Source organism: Artemia sp. Qi Xiang Cuo, chromosome 15, assembly GCF_049724085.1.
Source record: "Artemia sp. Qi Xiang Cuo chromosome 15, ASM4972408v1, whole genome shotgun sequence".
Lineage (NCBI taxonomy): Eukaryota > Metazoa > Arthropoda > Branchiopoda > Anostraca > Artemiidae > Artemia > Artemia sp. Qi Xiang Cuo.
In genome coordinates, this window is record NC_142808.1 from 41,993,405 (window position 1) to 42,016,472 (window position 23,068).

Below are 23,068 nucleotides of genomic sequence, written 5' to 3' on the forward strand. Positions count from 1 at the left end.
GTTTAAAGTTTTGATGTTGCTGCTATTGCAGTTGAAAAACTTGCTTTTTTATATTTAATTTCTGATCTTTTTTTAAATAATGCTGGGAAGTCCGGGGTCCCCTTCATAGCAATGTCCCTTCCCCCAAGAAAACTTCCTTCATTGAAAGATCCTCCCACATAACCCCCGACCCCCCCCCCACTACCAGGAAAAATTTCCTCTGAAAACGTCTGTACTGTATACTTCCCAATAACCAATACTATATGTTAACAGTGGGTAAAGTTCATAACTTTCAGCCCTCCTCCCAGGAACTTCGGGGGATTAAGTCATCCTAAAAGACATACTTATAATATTTTCGAACATGCTGAACAAAATGGCTATTTCAAAATTTTGATCAGGTGACTTTGGGAAAAAAATGAGCGTGGGAGGGGCCTAGTTGCCCTCCATTTTTTTGGTCACTTAAAAAGGGCACTAGAACTTTTAATTTACATTCCAATGAGCCCTCCCACGATATTCTAGGACCACTGGGTCGATACGATCACCCCTGGAAAAAAAAATAATAAACACGCACCCGTGATCTTTCTTCTGGTAAAAAATGCAAAATTCCACATTTTTGCAGATAGGTGCTTGAAGCCTCTACAGTAGGGTTTTCTGATACGCAGAATATGATTGTGTGTCTTTCATTCAGGTTATATCAATTTTATGAGGTCTTTCCCCCTTTTTTCAAAAACTCGGTACATTTTCTGATGTATGTAGCTTTTGGGTAGGACTAAACTTGATGTAACTTATATATTTTAAATCATCATTAAAATTTGATTCCTTTGGTGTATCTGTTTGTATTAAAATATCGTTGTATACAGTTTTAGTTACCATTGAGCCGGGTCCCAATAACCAATACTAGCCTATATGTTAACATTGGGTAAAAGTTCATAACTTTCAGCCCTCCCCCTGGGGGCTTCGAGGGATTAAGTCATCCTAAAAGACAGTTATAATATTTTCGACCATGCTGAACAAAATGACTATCTGAAAATTTTGATCGGGTGACTTTGGGAAAAAAATGAGCTCGGGAGGGGGTCTAGTTGCCCTCCATTTTTTGGTCACTTAGAAAGGGTACTAGAACTTTTAATTTCCGTTCCAATGAGCCCTCCCACGATATTTTAGGACCACTGGGTCGATACGATCACCCCTGGGGAAAAGAAAAAAAACAAAAAAAAAACAAATAAACACGCATCCGTTATCTTTCTTCTGGCAAAAAATAGAAAATTCCACATTTTTGTAGATAGGAGCTTGAAACCTCTACAGTAGGGTTCTCTGATACGCTGAATATGATGGTGTTATTTTCATTAAGGCCCTATAACTTTTAGGGGGTCTTTCCTCCTTTTTTTGAAAATCAGCCAAATTTTTTCAGGCGCGTAACTTTTGATGGGTAAGATTAAACTTGATAAAGTTTATATATTTGAAATCAGAATTAAAATTTGATTCTTTTAATGCATCTATTGGTGTCAAAATTCCGTTATTTAGAGTTTCGGTTACCATTGAGCCGGGTCGCTCCTTACTTACAGTTCGTTACCACGAACTGTTTGATTTCAAATATATAAGTTTCATCAAGTTTCGTCCTACGCGCCCGAGAAAATTTGGCTGATTTTCGAAAAAAGGAGGAAAGACCCCCTAAACGTTACAGAATCTGAATGAAAATCACACCCTCATATTCAGTGTACCAGAGAACCCTACTGTAGAGGTTCCAAGCTCCTATCTACAAAAATGTGAAACTTTGCATTTTTTGCCAGAAGAAAGATCACGGATGCGTGGATATTTGTTTTTTTTTTTGTTGTTTTTTTCCCCAGGGGTGATCGTATCGACTCAATGGTCCTAGAATATCATAGGAGGGCTCATTCAAACGGAAATTAAAAGTTCTAGTGCCCTTTTTGAGTGACCAAAAAAAATGGAGGGCAACTAGGCCCCCTCCCACGCTCATTTTTTTCCCAAAGTCACCAGATCAAAATTTTGAGACACCCATTTTGTTCAGCATGGTCGAAAATATAATAACTATGTCTTTTAGAAAGACTTAATCCCCCGAAGTCCCCGGGGGCAGGGCTGAAAGTTATGAGCTTTACCCATTGTTTACATATAGTATCGGTTATTGGGAAATATACAGACGTTTTCAGGGGGGATTTTTTCTGGTAGTGGGGGGGGTCGGGTATTAAGTGGGAGGATCTTTCCATGAAGGAAGTTTTCATGGAAGAAGGGACATTGCTATGAAGGGGGCGCCGGATTTCCCAGCATTATTTAAAAAAAGATCAGAAATTAAATTAAAAAAAAAACAACTTTTCAACTGAAAGTAAGGAGCAAAATCAAAACTTAAAACGAACAGAAAATAGTACGTATATGATTGGGTTCACCCCCTAGTAAATACCTCGCTCTTTAAGCCAAAGATTTTTTAGTACTTTCATAAGAACCAAATTCTAATTAACTTTGTGATTAAGGGGTGATTTTTAAAGAATTGAAACAAAATTCGACATTTAGCTTAAAGAGCAAGGTATTGACTAGGGGGCAAACCCCCTAATATACATATTAAAAATATATGAATATGGAAGTTCGTTAATCAAGTTAATTCGTAAGTTACGTATATTTATTACTAATAAAAACGTTCGTCAATAAAATTAAAAAACTTTCGAGAAAGCCATTTAACCAAATAAAAGTAAAATTAGTATGCAAATTTCGTTTTAATTATTCATGTACGGTGAGCCAAAATCAAAACCTGCATTAATTCAAAAACGTTCAAAAATTAAATAAAAAAAAAGTTTCTTTTTAACTGAAAGTATGGAACGACGTTAAAACTTAAAACGAACAGAAATTGTTTTTTTTTTAAACTTTTTTTTTTATTTAATTAAATAACAAAACAGGTTTTTCAGCTGAAAGTAAGGAGCAAGAACAAAACTTAAAGCGGACAGAAATTGTTACGTATATGAGGAGGTTTAGTCAATACCTCGTTCTTTGCGCTAAAGTTTTTTCAGTACTTTCATAAGAGCTATTTATTCCAATTAAACGGCCTTTGGGGTCATTCTTAGAGAATTGGAACAAAATTCGAATTTTAGTGTAAAGAGCGAGGCATTGACTAGGGGGCAAACCCCCGAATATACGTAATAAAAATATATTAATATTGAAGTTCGTTACGTAAGTTACGTATATTTGTCACAAATAAAAACGTTCGTAAACAAATTCAAAACTTCTAGTACCCTTTTTAAGCAATCAAAAAATTCCAGGGCAACTAGGCCCCTTCCCGGTCATATTTTTCAAAATCGTCCGATGAAAATGTCGATAGAGCAATTTAGCCAAAAAAAGTAAAATTATGATGCAAATTTCGTTTTGATTATTCATGTACGATGAGCCAAAATCAAAGCTGCGTTAATTCAAAAACGTTCAGAAATTTAAAAAAAAGTTTGTTTTTTTTAACTGAAAGTAAGAAGCGACATTAAAACTTAAAACAAACAGAAATTATTCCGTCTATGAAAGGGGCTGTCCACTCCTAAACCCCTCGCTCTTTACGCTAAAGTTTGACTCTGTCTCACAGCTTTATTTTTTTAAACAATAAAAAACTTTAAAGTAAAGAACGAGGCGTTTAGGAGGGGCAGCCCCTTTCATATACGGAATAATTTCTGTTCGTTTTAAGTTTTAATGTCGCTCCTTACTTCAGTTAAAAAAACTTGTTTTTTATTTAATTACATTCAAGATCCAAGATAGCTTTTGCCAAGCTGAAATCGGAGCATGGCTAAATAATGAAAGGACTAAATGGTTAAGTGGTGAAATGGTGAAAGGGGTATGTTTTACTATGAGCCATCAAAAGTAAGGATACTTCATTGTCAAGAAACAATGCTCTGCTAGAATGATTGAAATGTACAGGGGATAATTGCAATTTTATAATTATACGTACGGTATGACAAGAATGTCTTGCGAGGCTGTTAAAATCATCTGAAGGGATTGGTGTTATTAATACTCTAAAGCGATCAGCTTCTAATGCACGTGAAACCTGGTTTTACATAGAGGAGGTCGGGGTTTAACCGGAAATGGGTTGAGCCAGACACCATTTGGTGAAAATTCTACAAAAATTAGTAAGGGTGCCATCTAGCCTTTATGTCTCAAGGAAGAATTCGTAATTTGGTTGACAAATCCTTTCATAGTTAAACTACAAAAAGTGTTCTAAGTATGTCAATTTTTTTCTAGCACCTTAAACATTGGTGTTTGGAAGCTTCATTCGCAAACAATTTCTGACACGCTCCCTTACCTTGCAGCAGCTGGTCACAAAAACCACAAGAAGTCGGCGAGGCTGTACCAACAGCAGATGAACAGACTTGAACATACAAGCCCAACACTTTTCCAGTCTTTCGAAAAAAGCTTACGCGTTGTGAGAAGTTCGGACAGATTTTGGGCCAGTTTATCTACAGATTTGGTCATAGAACAAGAAGTGATGAGAGCTCTGAAAACGGCAACCGGATTGACTAAAGGTAGAGGAATGACGGAAGTACAGAGACTTCAGTGGGTAATGGGATGTCCAGTCCGTGCTCACATTTCAAGAGTGATGAGCATGATAGGCCTAAGCATTTCCAGGGCTTTTGAGAGACCTCTGGGGAACAAGGACACATAAATAGACATAAAAAACTAAAGGTGGAAGGTTGAAGCTCAAAATTTGTAAAATCAAATTGTTATCTAACCAATAGCAAGAGAAAGAGAACTCAAAGATTAGCTCTTTTGTTATTAAACACTTTATTGCATAAGAATTTTGTCAAGCAAAAAATAAACATTTTTTGGGGCCTATCTAAGGCTGTTTTGACTAACTTACAGGCTAAAATATGAACATACTCAATGTACCTTTCAATGCTCTTTTCAGTTATACTAATCACTACTACAAAATAAATTTAAAAAAAATATATGAGCTGAAAAAAAAAATAATCAAAAAGAGAAAAAAAGCAAAATATGCCTAACCTAACCAAAGAAGGAGCTAAGTCATAAGAATAGTTTTCTTTGATAAAATTGAAGAAGATTAGAATTGGCAATTTAAGCCCTAAGAATAAATGGAAGCAACATTTAATATCTTAAGAATTAAAAAGTCTAAACAACTGCATCTAGAAAAATTTAAGCATTTTGAATATTTGATTTGAATATTAAATGTTAAAACTTCAACAAATGGTAAATTTATTATTTTAGTTTTACTACTAAAACACAAAGGAGCCATGTGCTATTGCTTGAACTCCATGCAGCTTGAAACTTCTTTTCAGCTCAAAATGGAATTTGCAACAGGATCAATAAGTAACATACTACAAAAAAGCAAAAATGTGCACTGATTGGTATGTTCATCTTTTAGCTAGCAAATTTATCAAAACATCTCTAAACTTATCCAGTTTTCTTAGTGAAAACATACAAACAATTCCAGAGTAAAATCAATTTTGGTCAATAACTGGAACAAGTACACTTGTGGCTGGAATACAATCACAGCCATGGGGTAAAGCTTCACAGCAGGCTATGGGGTTCCCATGCCTACACAACAGTTTATATCTTAAACTTAATGTTGAAGCTTCTAAGTCATCATGCAGCAATAGCTGCAACCTAGTAAAAAGCAAACCCTATCCCATAGTAACTAAAGCTTAAAAATACATTTCTAAGCAAGTACCTTGTGAGTACATTTCCCAACAATACCAATTCAGAAACAGGAATTATCATTCATATTTAATGAGTGGCACCCCTTGAGGAAATCATAGCCTAGTAAACAACAGTATTTGCATGAGATTCTGACAAATGAATAATTTTACTGAGCTTGGTTTGTTTTGGCGGGTGTTTTGGGGCTGAAAAACCTCTTCCTGGCTAATTTATCTGCTATGGGATGCCTCCCCAAAGTAGCATTATATTTTAGGCATGAATATATAATGAGTTGGAGGTAATATGCTTGAGACTGTCTGTGCAGGAATTTGAGTCGTGTTGATTGAAGAGCATCACCAAGTGCTGAAAACCATGTTGTGACAAACATAGGCCCAGGATTACACAAAGCCTCCATTCATACTGGAAGTCCCAGGGACTTCTTGCTATCTGTTTCTAAGCCAGCTTCAGCACTTCAATGTAGACTTGAGAAGATATGTTGATCTCCTCTTGCACTGGTATCTGGGATCATTGCTTTTCCTGAGGCCAAAATAATTTCAATGATTTAAAGAAAATGAAATGATTTGGAACTTGGAATGTTACTATGTTAAAAAATAAATATTGTATCAACATTTTGACTGATAAATTCAGACAATTCAAGCTGGACTTATTAGGAGTTTCAGAAACTCATATCCCAGGGGTATGAAGCATGAAATTGGATGATATAGAATTTATTTACTCAGGCGGAAAGGATAGGGCATATAGACATGGAGTACGGTTCATGATGAATAAGGAAGCTACTATGTCATATTTAGGTTGGGAAAGCATTAACAATAGAATACTAATCACTTATTTTATGACTAAAAAGTTCATGGTATCAGGTATAGTAGTATATTTCCTATAGAAGTATGTGCCTATAGTATATATATATATATATATATATATATATATATATATATATATATATATATATATATATATATATATATAGTAGTATATGCCTATAGTAGTAGTAGTATATGGTGTTTTTGTTGTTTTTTAAAAACCGAAGTCAGTAGAAATAGGAATAGATGGTATCCTAGCCTAGGTAAATTTGATGTAGGAAAAGAAAACAGCAACAGACTGAGGAACAGAACAGAACAGGCTGCAGCAATTTTGTAAGTATAACAATCTAGTTATAACCAATATGGTGTTTGGCCATAAAATGGCCCATATTTTAACATGGTATACATATGATGGTAAGACAGCAAATCTGATTGATTATGTTATTGTAAACATAAGACTGGCAGGATCAATACAAGATACTAGGGTATATAGGAGTGCTGTAATTGATGTTAAAAGTAAAGATCATCACACTGATGTTAAAAAGTAAAGGAAGTTATGATGTTGGTGAGAATTTGAGAGAAAATTTCCAGGAATAGTTGACTACTAACTGGGGACTTTTAAATTTGATAATTTTGAAGATGGATGGAATAATTTTATGAAAACAATTTGTGAAGTTGCTGATAGTATCTTAGAGAAGAAAGTTAGGAGTGCAGCTAGGAATATTAGTGAAAAGGCTTTATGTTTAATATAGAGCTTAAGGGGCTTGCACAAGAATTATCTGAGTGACAGATCATTGAAAACCAAAGGAGTGTAAGGAAAGTGGAGAAAGCACTAAAATATGAACTAAGGAGGTATAAAGTGTGGGCCATGGATAAGATTGCTGAGGATCTGGAATATGCAGCTAGAAAGCATAATAGTAAAATATTGTACTGGAATGTTAATAAATTGAGAGGGAGTAGTAAATCTAGACTTGTATCACTTAAAGATGGGAACAGGGCAACAATTAGTGATAAGGAAATAGTTAAAGGGAGATGGGCAGAACATTTTGAGAATGTGCTAAACCAAGACTGAGTAGCAATAAAATGATATAGAGGATAAATGAGAAAGTTTGTGATACCTCTGATTGGATGGAAAATCTGTTTTGTTAAGAAAATTAGCAATAGTTCTAAAAGGATTAAAAAATGATAAATCTCCAGGTGCTGATAGTGTAATAAATGAGTTGCTTAAATATGGTGGCTTTGAGGTTAGAAATAAATTACTGAAGATTATGAATAAGATTTTTTGAAAAAGGGGAAGTACCTAGTGATTTTATAAAAACCCTAGTTAAACCACTGTATAAGAAAGGTGATAAGAGTGAGTGTGGTAATTAATGAGGCATAAGTCTGGTCTCTGCAGGTAGCAAATTACTTAGTAATATGATACTTTTTAGACTGAGAGATACTGTAGACAAAATTATAAGAGAAGAACAGTGTGGTCTCAGAAAGGGCAGAGGATGTTTTGACCAAGTTTTAACTTGTAGGTCAATAATTCAGAAGTGCCTGAGATATCAAACACCTTTGGTCCTCAGTTTTATAGATTATGAGCAAGCATTGTTGGGTATACCAGATAAATATATTAAAGTGATTAGTGCTATTTATGAGAACAACTGCTGCAGTTAAGGAAATGAGGTTAGCAGCTGGTTTCATATTAAAGCAGGAGTTATGCAGGGTTGTGTTTTATCCCTGTTTATATGGATCATTCTGATGGGTTTTGTCTTAAGGAGCACAAGAAAGGCAATGGGAAACTACAGAATCAAATGGTGAGGAAAAATTCTCCTGGACTTAGATATGCTGATTATTTAAGAATCCTAGATGAAAGTGTGAGCAAAATGAATGAACTTTTAGATTAAAGTGTTTGAAAATAGTGTTAATAAGACTTAGCTGCTAAGGCTAGGAATAAGTAAAGATGAAAAGGTGATATTGGGTAACAAAAAGATTACTCAGGTGGACAGATTCACTTACCTTGGTAGTATTATTAGTAAAGATGGTGGGAGAAGTGAAGATGTTAAAACTAGAATACCCAAGGCTTGGGTGTTTTTTCACAGTTAAAAGGAAGTCTGGAAGAATAGGAAAATAAATATACAAATCAAGAATAGAAAACTGGAAGCTAGAGTGATGACAGTGGTGAAATATGGCTTTGAAGCATGGGTGCTCTGAAAATGGATAAAGATTTACTAGATGTTTTCCAGAAAAATTGCCTATGGATTGTTCTGGGTGGCTGACTGACCATATTTCAAACAGTAGTTTGTATGAAAAGTGTGGTTCAATCCCACTTTCTAGGGCTATAATGAGAGAAAGGTTGAGATGCCTAAGGCAACTTCTGTGAATGAAGGATGAAAAATTGATGAAGATTGTCATTGTCAGCCAACCATCTGGGGCTAAATAGAAAGGAGGTTGGCTGCAGTTGGGGTGGGAGGATGTCATGAACAAAGATTTCAAGGAAACAGGAACTTCCTGGAAGGGTGTAAAGAGGGAGGCTTTGAATAGATTGGAATTTAGGAGGAGCATGTGTAGCTGTGTTGGCCTCAGGTGGCTTGGTGCTCTGGTTAGTTGTTATAGTAGTAGATGTAGTATTCAGATTTAAGAGGAGTATAATTTATAAATTATAAACACAAATATTTCGGAATCAAAAGCCACAAGCTAGTGGGTTATTGCTCACATTTGACAAAACAAGGAAAATTACATTTTTTTAATGGGTAGTGGTGATGCATCTCCCTTTTTTCACAAGGGGTGACTGTATTAGACCACTGGTCATAGAATATTGACAGAGAGATCATTTGAATAAAAATGAAAATACTCAGTGCCTTTTTAAACAACAAAATAAATTGTGCTACAGTGAAGTGCTGTTTTCTGATGTGGAATATCAACTTAAGAAAAAATGCTAGAGATTATAAATCTTGAGGCAGCCAAGTGTCAGCAGTAACTGCAATGTAGGAAAGAGTGATCTGGGTAAAGATTAAGAACAGTAGCTCTCCAGAAGGAGGTGTGCTAGAACAAAAAAAGCAGTACTTTTAGATTGCAAATTGTATGTTCATTTTTATGGTTTTGTTTACATTTTTAATAATTCATCCCTAGCCCCCCTCCATCCCAATGGTCTCATATAATCTTAGGTTGAATGAAAAACTAATATAATAAATTACAAAACTCTTGGTTTATAAAAGGGAGTAAGTATCCCTGTTTCCTTGTTTTTTCCTATTTTCATCCATCTATTTATGGCATTTTTTTATAATACTTTTTTTGTTTTCTTTTTACCTGAAACACAGCTATCAAATTTAAAACATGACATTACATACCCAGCACTAAAATTAAGAAATATTATATAAATCTATTAGAATTCAATTGGATGAAATTGCACAACCTAATAAAATTATTTAGAAACGAATTGCAAAAAAAAAGATGAAAAAATTTTGAAATTTTTTTGCAAAAAAAGGCGTTCATGTGATTATTTTAAACTTGTCCCATATTATAAAGTAAGAATTATGTCATTTCTAATATTTAATTTTTTATATATCTTAGGGTTACATAAGACAATTAGGTGGGGGACAAGGTTGGAGATGAATTAAAAAAAAAAAAAAAAAAAAATGAGTACAAGCATTAAAAAGAACAACAAATTAGCAATCTAAAATGTCTCTGTTTTTGGTCTAGCATATCTTATTCTGGGGAGCCAATATTCTTAACCTTTACTGTGAGCTGAATCCAAAATTTATGTAAATCCAAAGAGTCTATCCAAAATTTTAAGAATATGTTTTTAGAAAATATCTTGAAAGAAAATTTTCCTAATTGACACTAATTTGGAGAAAGTATATTTTATCCTCATTATTAAAGTAACTTGTGTTTCTATTTCTGAGAACAATTAACCACAGGTTTAGTAGACAGCACTAAAATTCTTAGTCAAAACTAGAAGTTATGATCTATTTCAGTGCCCTTCTGTCAGGAACTGCAAGGGGGTAGGGTTGTAAATTTTTGTACTTTACTGCTTCCCCCCCCCCAGAAAAAAATAATAATATCACCTGACTCCCTGAATACTTCTGTATTGCCCTTACATAAACCTTGCTTATTATGGACTACCAGAACATATTCAAGGGAAAGTTTGAATATGGTTATAGGCTAAGTAAAATTTATATTTACTGCAGTGTTTTAACCAATACAGCAGTCATGTTGACATTTTCTATATTATCATGATAGTTAGATAAAGAGCTATTTGTAAGGTTTAATATGTAGGTTAGTTTTGAATAGAAAAGAAAAATTTTAAATAAAAAAGGAAATACTAAGACAAATAGCCTAGAAATGTTGCTTTGTAGTGATAGCCTATATCACCAAAACATACAACACATGCATTTCATATCATAAAAAAGATCAACATATAACATATATAATCCATCTAGTTTCTATTTCTTTATTTTGTTGATGGTGCTTCTTTGACATAACATTTAGTTGAAGAAGAGTGACATATGGAAAAATGTATAGAAAATAGGTAAATTTGCAGTTTCCAACGTAATTTAGAAAGGACAGAAGTGAATACATAAATTGATGTCTTTTTTGAGTTCTTACATTAGGGAAAATTAGGCTACATTTTTAACTCTTAAATGCACTCAAAACAGCCCATAGTGACCTAAAATCTAAAAATCAGTTTCTAAAAAAGAGGCCTAGCTACTTAGTGAAAAAAAAAATGCCAGGTTAGGTTTATATTAATAGCCTATTCAGGTAGCTAAGAAATAAACTTACCTATATAGCCAGAATTGCACCCTGAATTAAAATTTAACACGCATTTGCATTGGAAATGAACATTACCCCCCCCCCTATAGGCTACATATGAATACAGGGTATATATTTGCAAATTAGGGGGGGGGGTAAAGTTCAAACTTTCCTCTATAGTCAGAATTGCATCAAAAACTCATTCATTTGCCTCAGAAATGAACTTTAGCCCCCCCCCCAATGTAAAAATAGATACCCTAAATTTGTATATATAGGGGTGGGGGTAAAGTTCATGGCAAAATTCTAATTTCACTACTTTTTCCAATCCCTGATCTGGGTTAAGTTGTGAACACAAATCTTTCAGTAATGAATCCAGTGCCAAAAAAACTCTGTGAAGATATTGCCAAGCTCCTATATAAACCCTTTTCTGATTTCTAAGTCTTGGATATTTGCCTACTTGACAGGTCTATTATCTATTGAAACTTTGACAAAACAACATTTTATCTAAATTTTCAGTTATCACTTTCTTTTTCTCTGTTTATTGTTCTGAAAATGAAATTCCTGTTATTTGAGTAGAATTTTAAGCTGTGTTAATGGTTTTTCTTGGTACTTTCCCATTATATGGGCCTTTCTAAAAAGTCAAGTTTGGTTAATGCTAAAGAAATAAAATAGAATGAATATTTAATAGTTTAGAAACAAATTTGGGCTCTATATATGTACATTGAGGGGGGGGGGGGGTTGGAGTAAAACAAAGCATATATTAAATATGTAACCTAAACTAACCTAGGTACCCCCCCCTAAACCCCAAAAACACAGCTTAATATAATATACACAATGAAAACCATGCTATCATTGCCTACTCTACAGTGGTTAGCCCTAGAGGCCCATATAATGGGAAAGTACCAGTTTTTTTTTCTAAATTTAGGAAATGTATTTGCAAAAATTTGAATCTCATAAATTGGGGTTGAGCAAAGTTGTGAAGCTAAAAACAGTTTATTTTTTGTACTTCATTTAAACAGAAGATCTATTGTGCATAGTTTCACTTTTAAACCTATAGGTTATTTATTTATTTATTAATACCAAGATACAGTAAGCTTTAACAAGCTTGTCTTGTTATCCAAGGTCAATGCCCTTTAGTGGGAGAAGGAGTGGAGGTAGGTGCTTTAAAATACCTTCCCAGGACATACTTTAGTATTTAGACCCATCCCTGAAAGTTTCATTTTCTTAGCCAAACCCCATTCAAAGATAGCAAAAAGTAGCTGAACTAGAATTTAGCAAAGTATATTAAATTTGGATTTGGAATGCAATTCTGACAATAGAGACAACCTAAGTTTATTTCTTAGCTACCTGAATAGTCCATATATAGGCCTAAAAACATTATCCAAACTGCCATTGTAGCTGATTCAGGAATGGCAGTAATTATTTTCCTCAGCCTTGGTAGTATCATAGCCTTAAATGTTATTATGAAAAAAAAAAATTGTAGAAATTAAAAAAAAGGCCTGAAACTCCTAAAAAATGACTTATCACTTTTGCTGTCATGTCATTTTTGAGGGGTTTGAAGCTCTTTTCAAAATTAGGTTAGATCATAGACTAAGTGCTTTAAGGGTTCAAAATGCACTTTCCCCAGGAGTGATTAGCCTATTTGATTAGGCTATGAGTGAGCACAAAAAAAAGTTGTCAAACACTGAATTTACTTAGACCTAGCTAAATTATATTAAAAACTGTAAATTTACCAAGAAAATATACAATTTGGCCTAGATATTAGCAAATTAGCAGGGTTGGGAGCAAGGCTGTAGCCAGGGGGTTAGGGAGGTTTGAACCCTCTCCCCAAAATGTTTGTCTGACTTGTAAAAATGTAGCCTAACAAAAATGAATACAAACAAATTTTGGTAAATTTTCACCAAATCATATTATTGACTTACAAATAAAGTGAATATGGTCAATATCTACCAAATCATATTATTGAGTTAGGACTAAAGTGAATACACCATTTTTTGCATTTTTTTATTCTTTAAAAGTAATAAAAACCATTTTATTTTTGAATTTAATTTCAGCCCCGCCCCCCCCCCTATATAGGTCCCTTCAGGTGTTGGTTTGGTATCTCCAATATAGGGGGGGGGGGCTGAAATTCATTTCCAAAAGAAATGCTTATTATATTTGTAATCAGCATAAAAAAAGCATCAAATATTGTATTCACTTTATTCCAAACACAAAAATATTATTTGGTAGATATTGACCATGAATATACCACTCAAAGTCTTTTTTTAGGTAAAATTCTACTTTAGCTACTTTTGGCTATCTTGGGAAGGGGTTAGGTTAGGACAATGAGACTTTCAGGGATGGGTCTACAGGCTAAAGTATGTCCCGGGAAGGTATTTTGAAGTACCTACCTCCACTCCTTCTCCCTCTAAAGGGTCATGAAATTTGCCTACATGACAGGTCTATACCCATTGAAATTTTGACAAAACAACATTTTACCTTAATTTTCAGTTATCAGTTTATTTTTCTCTGGCTTTAGCTCTGAAAATGCAATTTCAGTTATTTGAGCAGAATTTTAAGACATATAAATAGTTTATTTTCAAAATTTAGGAAATGTATTTGCACATCTTTAAAACCTTATAAATTGGGATTGAGCAAAGTTGTGAAGCTGAAAACCATTTTGTTGTACTTTATTTAAGCAGAAGATCTATTTTGCAAGGTTTCACTTATATAACTCATATATTTTTAAAGGTCATCAAAGGTCAGGACCCTCTTGAAGTACAAGGAGTGGAGGTGAGTACTTCAAAATATCTTCCCAGGACATACTTTAGCCTGTAGACCCATCCCTGAAAGTTTCATTTTCTTAACCTAACCCCTTTCCAAGATAGTCAAAAGTAACTAAAGTAGAATTTTACCCTTTTTTTTATGCTCTTTCCAAATATAATAATCATTTTTGTTGGAAATGAATTTTACCCCCCCCCTATATACCAATTCAGGGTAAATATTTGCACATTAGGGGGTGAAGGTAAAGTTTAAGCTAACCTCCCATTTACATCAGAAATAAAATTTGCACCACCCCCCTAATTTGCAAATATAGCCTATACCCTGAATTGGTATTTATAGCCTAGGGATGGGGGTAAAATTCTTTTCCAACAAAAATGATTATTATTTTTTGAAAGAGCATAAAAAAAGGCATCAAGTGGTATATTCACTTTATTTGTAAGTCAATAGGCCAAAAATGATTTTATAAAAATTTACCCAAATTTTGTAAGTATTTTTTAGTTTTTTTTGTTTAAAGCCCCCCCCCCCCCCAAAAAAAAAAAATCTTTGGGTAAGACCTCCCAAAAAAATCCAACATACAGCCTTGGTTGGGACTAAAGTAAAGTGAAGTAGGCCTAGTTTTAAGAATGATGTGAAGTTGATTCCAGCATTTTAGTGTTTCCTCCTGAAAAGGAGTAATTGTAAACTATGACTCAAAAATCTACCAGCTATAATAGGTCAGTAAGCAATACTGGCAATTAGCCAATCAATTCGTTACATAGATTTTTTTTAATTCCAAATATCAGATAGCCTAGGCCTACAATTATACCTACATATTCCATACCATCCTTCAAAAGAAAAACTCATCAAGCCACATTACAAATAATCCATAGAAGTCACACTCACAACCCAAGGATTTAGTTCTACCAAATGTACTCACAAATGACTAGTATAAAAATTAATGTTTACTTCTCAAAAGTCCTACAATCCTATGCACGTGCGTTGTTTTTGCATCTTTATCATCAAATTTTCTTGAGAATTTGTAATAAATCCTTTGGAAACATATTAAATAAATATACTTATATTGTAGAAAGATTAAGGATCTTAAAAGCTAAGCTAATTCATATTTGATTCTTGTCTTTACTTAGGATTTAATGGTTTACAAATTCCGAATGCTTTGTTTTACAAAGGATTTCAAATTCAGTAGTAGTTTCGAAATGCTAAAGCATGAGTACTTTACTAGGCTAGTTGATTTTATTTTTTTTTCAGTGAAACCCAAGCAAGCTAGGGAGTATATAAGGCAGTGAACAATGGAGGTATCGGTAAAATTCAAGTTTGGCAGAGTTAGGAAAACGAAACTTTCACTAATGAATCCAGGGCCAAAAACACTCTGGGCAGGCTAGCCTATGGCCAAGCTTCCATGTTAACCCTATTCTGATTTCTAAGTGTTGTAAATTTACCTGCTTGTCAGGTCCTATACCTTTTGAAATTTTTACAGAACAATATTGAATGGTAAAAATTTACAATTCGTCCTTGTCATAAGGAGACATGTTAAGAAAACAATTCTTATTTCATAATATGTATACTGATCCTAGTTAACAGATTATCCAACAGGAGAACCTTTATCCTTAAATCTTTCCTCTTTTTTCCTTCTTTTTCCAACTTAAAAGAAAAATATACAATTTTTGCCATGCTTCCAAGGCAATGTTTATATGTTTTGAAATTTGTGCTATAGGTAATTTTTTGGTAAAATTCTACTTTAGTTACTTTTACCTATCTTGGAAAGGGGTGAGGCTAGAAAAATGAAACTTTCAAAGATGGGTCTACAGGCTAAAGTATGTCCTGGGAAGGTATTTTGAAGTACACATCTCCTTTCCTTCTCCCTTTAGAGGATTTGCCTACATGATATACCTATTGAAATTTTGACAAAACAACATTTTACCTTAATTTCCAGTTATCAGTTTCTTTTTCTCTGGCTTTAGTTCTGGAAATACAATTCCTGTTAGGCTATTTGAGCAGTATTTTAAGCTATATCAATGTTGATTTTCAAAATTTAGGAAATGTATTTGCATATCTTTAAAACTCTATAAATGAGGATTGAGCAAAGTTTTGAAGCTGAAAACAATTTTGTTGGACTTCATTTTAAGCAAAAGATCTATATTACAAGGTTTCACTTTTATAACACACCAATTTTTAAAGGTCATCAAAGGTCAGGACCCTCTAGAGGGAGAAGGAGTGGAAGTAGGTACTTCAAAATACCTTCCCGGGACACACTTGAGCCTGTAGATCCATACTTGAAAGTTTCAGTTTCCTAACCTAACCCCTTTCCATGATAGCCAAAAGTAGCTAAAGGCGAATTTTACCCTTTTGGCTATCTTGGAAAGGAGTTTGGTTAGGAAAATGAAACTTTCAGGGATAGATCTACAGGCTAAAGTATGTCCCGGGAAGGTACATTTTTGAATATCTTAGAAGCTATGTATTAACAGAGTATATACCCCCACTCCCCTAATGCACAAATATATACCCAAAATTGCATTCTGCATCTAAATATAATCAAATGAACTTTACAGCATCCCTTAAATATATCCAAATCAGGGTAGGCTATATATTTGGACATCAGGGGGGTAGGGGTAACATTCATTTGTGATGCAAATGAAGGTTATATTTAGATTCAGAATGCAATTTTGGGTATATATTTTCACATTAGGGGAAGGGGGGTATATACTCTGTTAATATATAGGTTCTAAGATATAAATGAATGTCTTAGAACCATATTTTTAATTAAAAAAAAAAACAGAATTAACAATGACTAGGATGATTGCCATCTATAAAAAAAATAATAGCACAAATTTCAAACATATCAACATTGCCTTGAAAGCTTGGCAAAAACTGTAACAGTTTTTATTTGAAGTTGGAAAAAGAAGGAAAGATTTGAGGATAAAGGTTTTCCCCTTGGATAATTTGTTAACTAGGATGATTATACCTATTACAAAGTAAGAATTGTTTTCTTAACATTTCTCCTTACTACAAGGACAAATTGTAAACTTTTCCCTATATTCCAGAAATACTTACTTATAACAAATTAATTGTAATTTATTAGGCAACTCAAATATAAACTGTTTCAATTTTTTCAAATGTTGTCAACAAAATTAGAGCTGAATCTTGCAGTTCAAAACTTTTTCATCAACAATTCAGGGTAGCCTATATTCTAATTCGGGGTATATATTTGCAGGTTAGGGGGGCAAAGGGGGGGGGGGGTTAAAGTTCACGGTAAATTTGCAGTGGACCATATAATTTAGCTAGGATGAAAGTGAAAACATCATTTGATGCTTTTTATGCTCTTACATAATTCATATAAAATACCTTTGGAGTCTGCTTTGCTTATAGTGTTCTTTATTATACGTACCTGATTTTTAAATAAAGATTTATCTACCAAATACTACATGGTGTCAGAAGTGAGTGTCCAGTAATGGATGTAAACCAGCCAAGTATCAGTTGGGACTTGCTGTGTCTTCCAGATGAGTGGAAACGATTTGAGCAACATGCTCGTCTTATGTTTGCTTGCCCCTTATCTGGGAAAACTGAGAAGATCATGTGCACCTACCTACTTATTTGGGTAGGAGACAAGGGAAGAGAGATATTTATACCTTCACCTTCAGTGACAGTGAAAAGGAAAAGCTTGAGCCATACATGACAATTCAAAGATTATGCAACACCTAAAACAAACAGCGTGTTTGCAAGGTATGTCTTTCAGAAATGTGACCAACATGAAGGAGAAAACATAGAAAGCTACATAACAGAGGTGAAAACCTTGGTTAAGGCCTGTAGCTACAGGGACTCAGACGAAATGGTACAAGATAAAATAGTCTGTGGAATACTGAACCCACATATCAGAGAGCACCTGCTAGTAGAAGGAGATGCCCTAACCCTTGAAACAACTATAGAGAAATGTCACATGTTTGAAACAACCCAGGCACATCTAAAAACGTTCGATGACGGTAGCATAAAAAAAGAAGTTGATTCCATTCATAAAATCAATCATCGCCCAAGCAGAAGAAACAACGAGTTCAAGACCACCAGCCAAGGATCTAGAGAATGCTACTTCTGTGGAGGCAGCTACAGCCCAAATCATGCATGTCCTGGAAAAGGAAAAACATGTACAAAGTGCCGCAAGCCTAACCATTTTGCATGCGTCTGCAGAAGCAACAAGGTCATAAATGTAGTTTCAGGCACCAACAACACACTTGAAAACTCTGATGATGAGGACAAGATATTTCTGCATGAAGTCTTGGAAACAAATAACAAGGAAGAAGCCATAGTTTCCCTCAAAATAAATGTCCAGTTGCCAGCTTCATCCTTCCTATCAAGTATTTTGACATGCTCTTGCAAAAGCCAGAAATAACTAAGGATAAGCAGAAGCTCACTAGTTACTGTGGTGGCAAGATTCCTGTTCGAGGAACATGTACTTTGAGCTGCACCTATGAGCAATCAAGGCCTTCCAACCAGCAGTTCTACACTGTAGAAGCAGACTCTGTTCCCATAATCGGTTTCAGATCAAGCTTGGATCTGAACCTTATTGAACTGATCATGAATGTCAACTCTGCTGCAAGCACTGAAGTACCAATCTGCAACTCCGTTTTGGAGGTTATTAAAGAATTTAATGATGTCTTTGAAGGGCTAGGAAATCTGGATAGCAATTGCCATATTTATTTGAAGGATAGAGCCATCCCTAAGGTTCAGGCTGTAAGGAAAATTCCATAAGCTCTTTGCAACAAGCTTAAAGCAGAGCATGGTAAAATGGAGAAAGACGGTGTCATTGAAAAGGTGACTCTCCCTACTGAATGGGTCAACTCCATGGTGGCCGTTCAAAAGAAAGATGGCACTCTCCGTCTCTGTATTGACCCTGTGGATCTCAATAAGTCCATCAGAAGACCCCACTACCCTATTCCAACGCTAGAAGATTCTACATCCAACTTGTATGAAGCAAACTGCTTGACAAAGCTAGACACACATTCAGGATACTGGTCATTGTCACTAGATGAGGAATCCTCAGACCTAACTACATTCAACACTATCTTTGGAAGATACAGTTTCAAGCATATGCTGTTTGGCATTATATCAGTGCAGGAAAAATTCCAGAGGTGCATTGAGCAAGTGTTTGAAGGTCTCACTGGCTTTATAGTTATCATAGACGATCTGCTAGTTTTTGGTTCAACCCTGGAAGAGCATAATCAGCGTCTTGTTGCGGTCTTAAAGAGGGTTTGAGCAAAAGGGGTAAGGTTCAACCCCAGTAAATGTAAATTTGGGGTTCAAGAGGTAACATACTTTGGCCATATGATTGGCAAAAAAGGGATGCACCCTGATCCAGAGAAGCTACGTGCAATTAATGCAATGCCGAAGCCAGCGAACAAAGAAGAGCTGACCACCCTCTTAGGAATGCGAAATTAATTTGACAGATACATCCCTAATCTATCAACAAAATACGAGGACCTTTGTGAAATCTGCAAAGACAAAGACTTTGTTTAGGAAACAGAGCACGATTTTGCCTTACAGGAAATAAAGGGCTTAATTTTGTCGCACCTTCACTTCTTTGATCACCAATGTACCTCAATTGACCTGACAGTCGATGCCTCATCACATGGCCTAGGAGCATATATCTCAACAAATGGACAGGCAATAGCATATGCTTCACAAGCCCTTACGTCTACCGAGCAAAGATACTCACAGCTAGAAAAAGAACTTTACGCAATTGTATTTGGCTGCCGATACTTCCATCATTACATTTATGGAAGGCAAGTCAATGTGTTCACTGATCATTGCCCTCTTGAAACCATCTTACGACAGCCTTTGCACAAGGCCCCAGCAAGACTACGAAGGATGATGCTCCAGATTCAGCCATACAACTTGAGTTTCACTTACCAACCTGGCGCTGAAATACCAGTTGCTGATGCTTTATCAAGGCTCCACATGTCAGTCATTGACAAGGCAAGCCAGAGAGAACTCGAAGCGTATGTAAACCAAGTTGTCAAGTTACCTCCGGTGAGTGATTCAAAACTGCAAGAAATCCACAACCATTCTAAAGAAGACCCCCAGCTAGCTGCACTCAGAGAAATTATAGAAACTGGCTTGCTTGCCAGTTTGCTGCAAGCTATGTCCTAGTCACGTACTGCCATTTTGGGGAGTTTGGACATGAACTATGTATCAATGACAAAATCATATTCAAGGGAGACAGGATGGTGGTACCAGCATGTCTGAGAACCGACACGTTAAAACAGCTACACGCATCACACCTAGGAGTGGAGAAAACTAAACAGAGAGCCAGGATGCTCATCTACTGGCCTCGACTGAACACAGACATAGAAAATCTGATTGTCAGCTGCTACACATGCCAAAAAACAGCAGGAGTCTGCAAAAAGAGCCACTTATCTGCTCACCAGTTTCAGTTCTCCCCTGGCAACAAGTTGCCTGTGAAACATTCACCTGGCATGGAGCCAGCTACATCCTAGTGGTGGACTACCATGGCCGCTTTTTTGAAACTGATCTGTTGTGTGAATTAACATCTGCAGAAGTAATTTTGAAACTGAAGTCACATTTTGTCCGTCATGGTATACCCCAGGTCATGGTGTCCGATAATGGTAGCCAATTTGTGTCCCAAGAATTCAAGAGGTTTGCCAGAGACTGGGGATTTGATTTAAAAACTTCGAGCCCAATATACCCCCAGTCAAATGGATTAGCGGAAAAGACTATCCAGACTTGCAAGAGCATCATGACCAAGGCAAGTGAAAATGGATCAGACCCATACCTTGGAATTCTGGAATACCGTAACACCTCAGTTGACAGTTTAGCCGCCCCCTCACAAATGCTCATGAGCCGCCAGCTCTGCTCAAAACTGCCATGCACAGAAAAACACTTAGAAAAGAGAGTGATACAGACATATGAATTCTTGGCAAGCAGAGAGATGGCTCAACACAGACAGAAATCCTACTATGACCGGCATGCTAGAGCACATCCCAAACTCAGAGGAGGTGACCAGGTCTTCTTCAGAAAACAGCCAGAAGTGCCATGGAAAAGCTGGGAAATAATTAAAGAGGCAGATGAGCCTAGATCGTACTACCTATCAACTAAAGATGGTACAATCCTTTGTCGCAACCAAAGACACTTAATCAAAGCAGCCTCTCCACTCACACCTGATGACAGACCTGCCATGAAGTACCCCTCCCAGGCTGTGTTAAGGTCACTAAACCTGGGACAGGTTGCAGATTGTCCTGAAACCGCCACAAGCATGAATCCGCATAGATCATTGCAGAGATTCCCGACTACCACTACCGAGCCCGGTCTGGCTATAGCTGAGCCCCACAAGCCAGCAAGTAAACTTTCTAGCACAATTGAAGCACAAGCAACAGCTGCTCAGGCCACAAGATCCAGCAGAGTGGTGAAGCCACCAGAGAGACTAAACCTATAATGAATAAGGAAGTGACAATGAAGCACTTGTGTCTAGTGTAGGTCTGTCAAAACCCATTGGCAGCTGATGGGAGTGAGCCTTGCGCCTCCCAGTGTAGTGTTCTGTTGTGTCCTGTATTGAGTGATAATTTGCCAAGTTATTGGCAGTTAGCAGAGTAAGCCTAGCACCTCTGTGCCTAGAGATAGAAGGAGCTCATCCCTTGGAAATAGCTGAAGGGGGATGTAGCATTATGTGATACCTTGCTTATGCTTGTGGTTGTGCACCAGCTGTTATTGTGTGCTTATGCTTACTTGCCTTGATGCGTTATGCTTGCTTGCTTTGCTTATAGTGTTGTTTATTATAGGTGCCTGGGTTTTAAATAAAGATTTATCTACCAAATACCACTGGGCCCTTTTAAGGGCTCAAGATGCAATTTGCAACAGATGTGATTATTGAATTACGAAAGAGCATAAAAAAGACATAAAATGATGTTTTCACTTTCATCCTAGCTAAAATATAGTGCCACTAGAAATTTGCCCTTTTTGCTATCTTCAGAAAAGATCAGGTTAGGAAAATGAAACTTTCAGGGAAGGGTCTACACACAAAAGTTTGTCCCAGGAAGGTAGGCTATTTTGAAGTACCTACCTCCACTCCTTCTCCCTCTAGAGGGCAATGACCTCTGATGACCTTTAAAAATCTTTCTTTTATAAATATGAAACCTTGCAAAACAGATCTTCTGGTTCAATTATGTACAAGGTCAGTATTTTCACCTTCTCAACTTTGCCTTAATCCCAATTTATTAGGTTTCAAAGATCTACAAATACATTTCCTAAATTTTAGGAAAGATTAAACCATTGATAGGCCTATGGCTAAAAATTCTACTCGAACAACAGGAATTATATTTTCAAAACAAAAACAAAAAAGTAACTGAAAATTAAGGTATAATGTTGTTTTGTTGAAATTCCAATAGGAATAAATAGACCTGCCAAGTATGCAAATTTGTAAGACTCAGAAATCAAAAGAAATGGCACAGAAGCTTGGCAATGCCTTCCCAAAGTTTATTTTTGGCCTTGGATTCTTACTGAAAGTTTTATCTTCCTGACCTATCCACTTTCCAAAATAATAAAAAAAATTTTGTCTAGAATTCTACTGAAGATTCACTTTTGAGCACATTATTGACCCTCAGATATGATACTTGTTTCTTTTATTTTTGGCTGTGTAGAAGGGTGAAAAAAAATTATTACTTCATTATATCCAGAATCATTGCAGTTACAACTTTTTAACTGCAGCTCAACTATAATTTACCCCCAACCCCCCTAATGTGCACAAATTAGATTTATTATGTGTTTTCTGGTTTTTGAAAACAAGAGTGATGCTAACAGCTTAATGTAAACACAGAAATTTTTTAAAAATTTGTAGATTGTTTATTCATTTCAACCATGATGAATGAATGCCTATGGATTATGTTTCAAGCTGAAAGTTCTATACCTCAAAATCATTTTAAATGTTTGTATGAACTGTCTGTATGCCTTTCAATGCAATAAATAGCTTAGTCTTAGCAAGATAAATTTGATGGTTTTCCTGCAATACACTAATATACAAAATGCATAGAAACTAATTGCTTATTGTGTAAGGGGTGGGGGGGCTTGGAAACTGATGGGGAGGGGAGGGGGACTGAACAAGATAAATTTGATGGTTTTCCTGCAATACATTAATATACAAA

General features: G+C 35.6%; 2 protein-coding genes and 1 pseudogene across 2 annotated transcripts in view; 2 read left to right on the forward strand and 1 right to left on the reverse strand.

Annotated features, from left to right (window-relative positions):
• The window catches only part of Tdg (Thymine DNA glycosylase), a 286,925-nt gene extending 272,115 nt beyond the window's left edge, over positions 1-14,810 (reverse strand). Inside the window, exon 1 of the mRNA XM_089101197.1 lies at positions 14,738-14,810. Coding sequence (XP_088957323.1) covers positions 14,738-14,746 — 9 coding nt within the window. The 5' untranslated portion in view covers positions 14,747-14,810. The remainder of the gene's footprint in view (positions 1-14,737) is intronic.
• Positions 14,811-15,129: 319 nt separating this feature from the next.
• The window catches only part of LOC148943680 (tRNA wybutosine-synthesizing protein 2 homolog), a 46,837-nt gene continuing 38,898 nt past the window's right edge, over positions 15,130-23,068 (forward strand). The window contains exon 1 of the mRNA XM_089101506.1: positions 15,130-15,220. The gene's annotated coding sequence lies outside the window, so the exon portion shown is untranslated. The remainder of the gene's footprint in view (positions 15,221-23,068) is intronic.
• Positions 17,620-18,801, forward strand: LOC148943681 (uncharacterized; annotated as a pseudogene).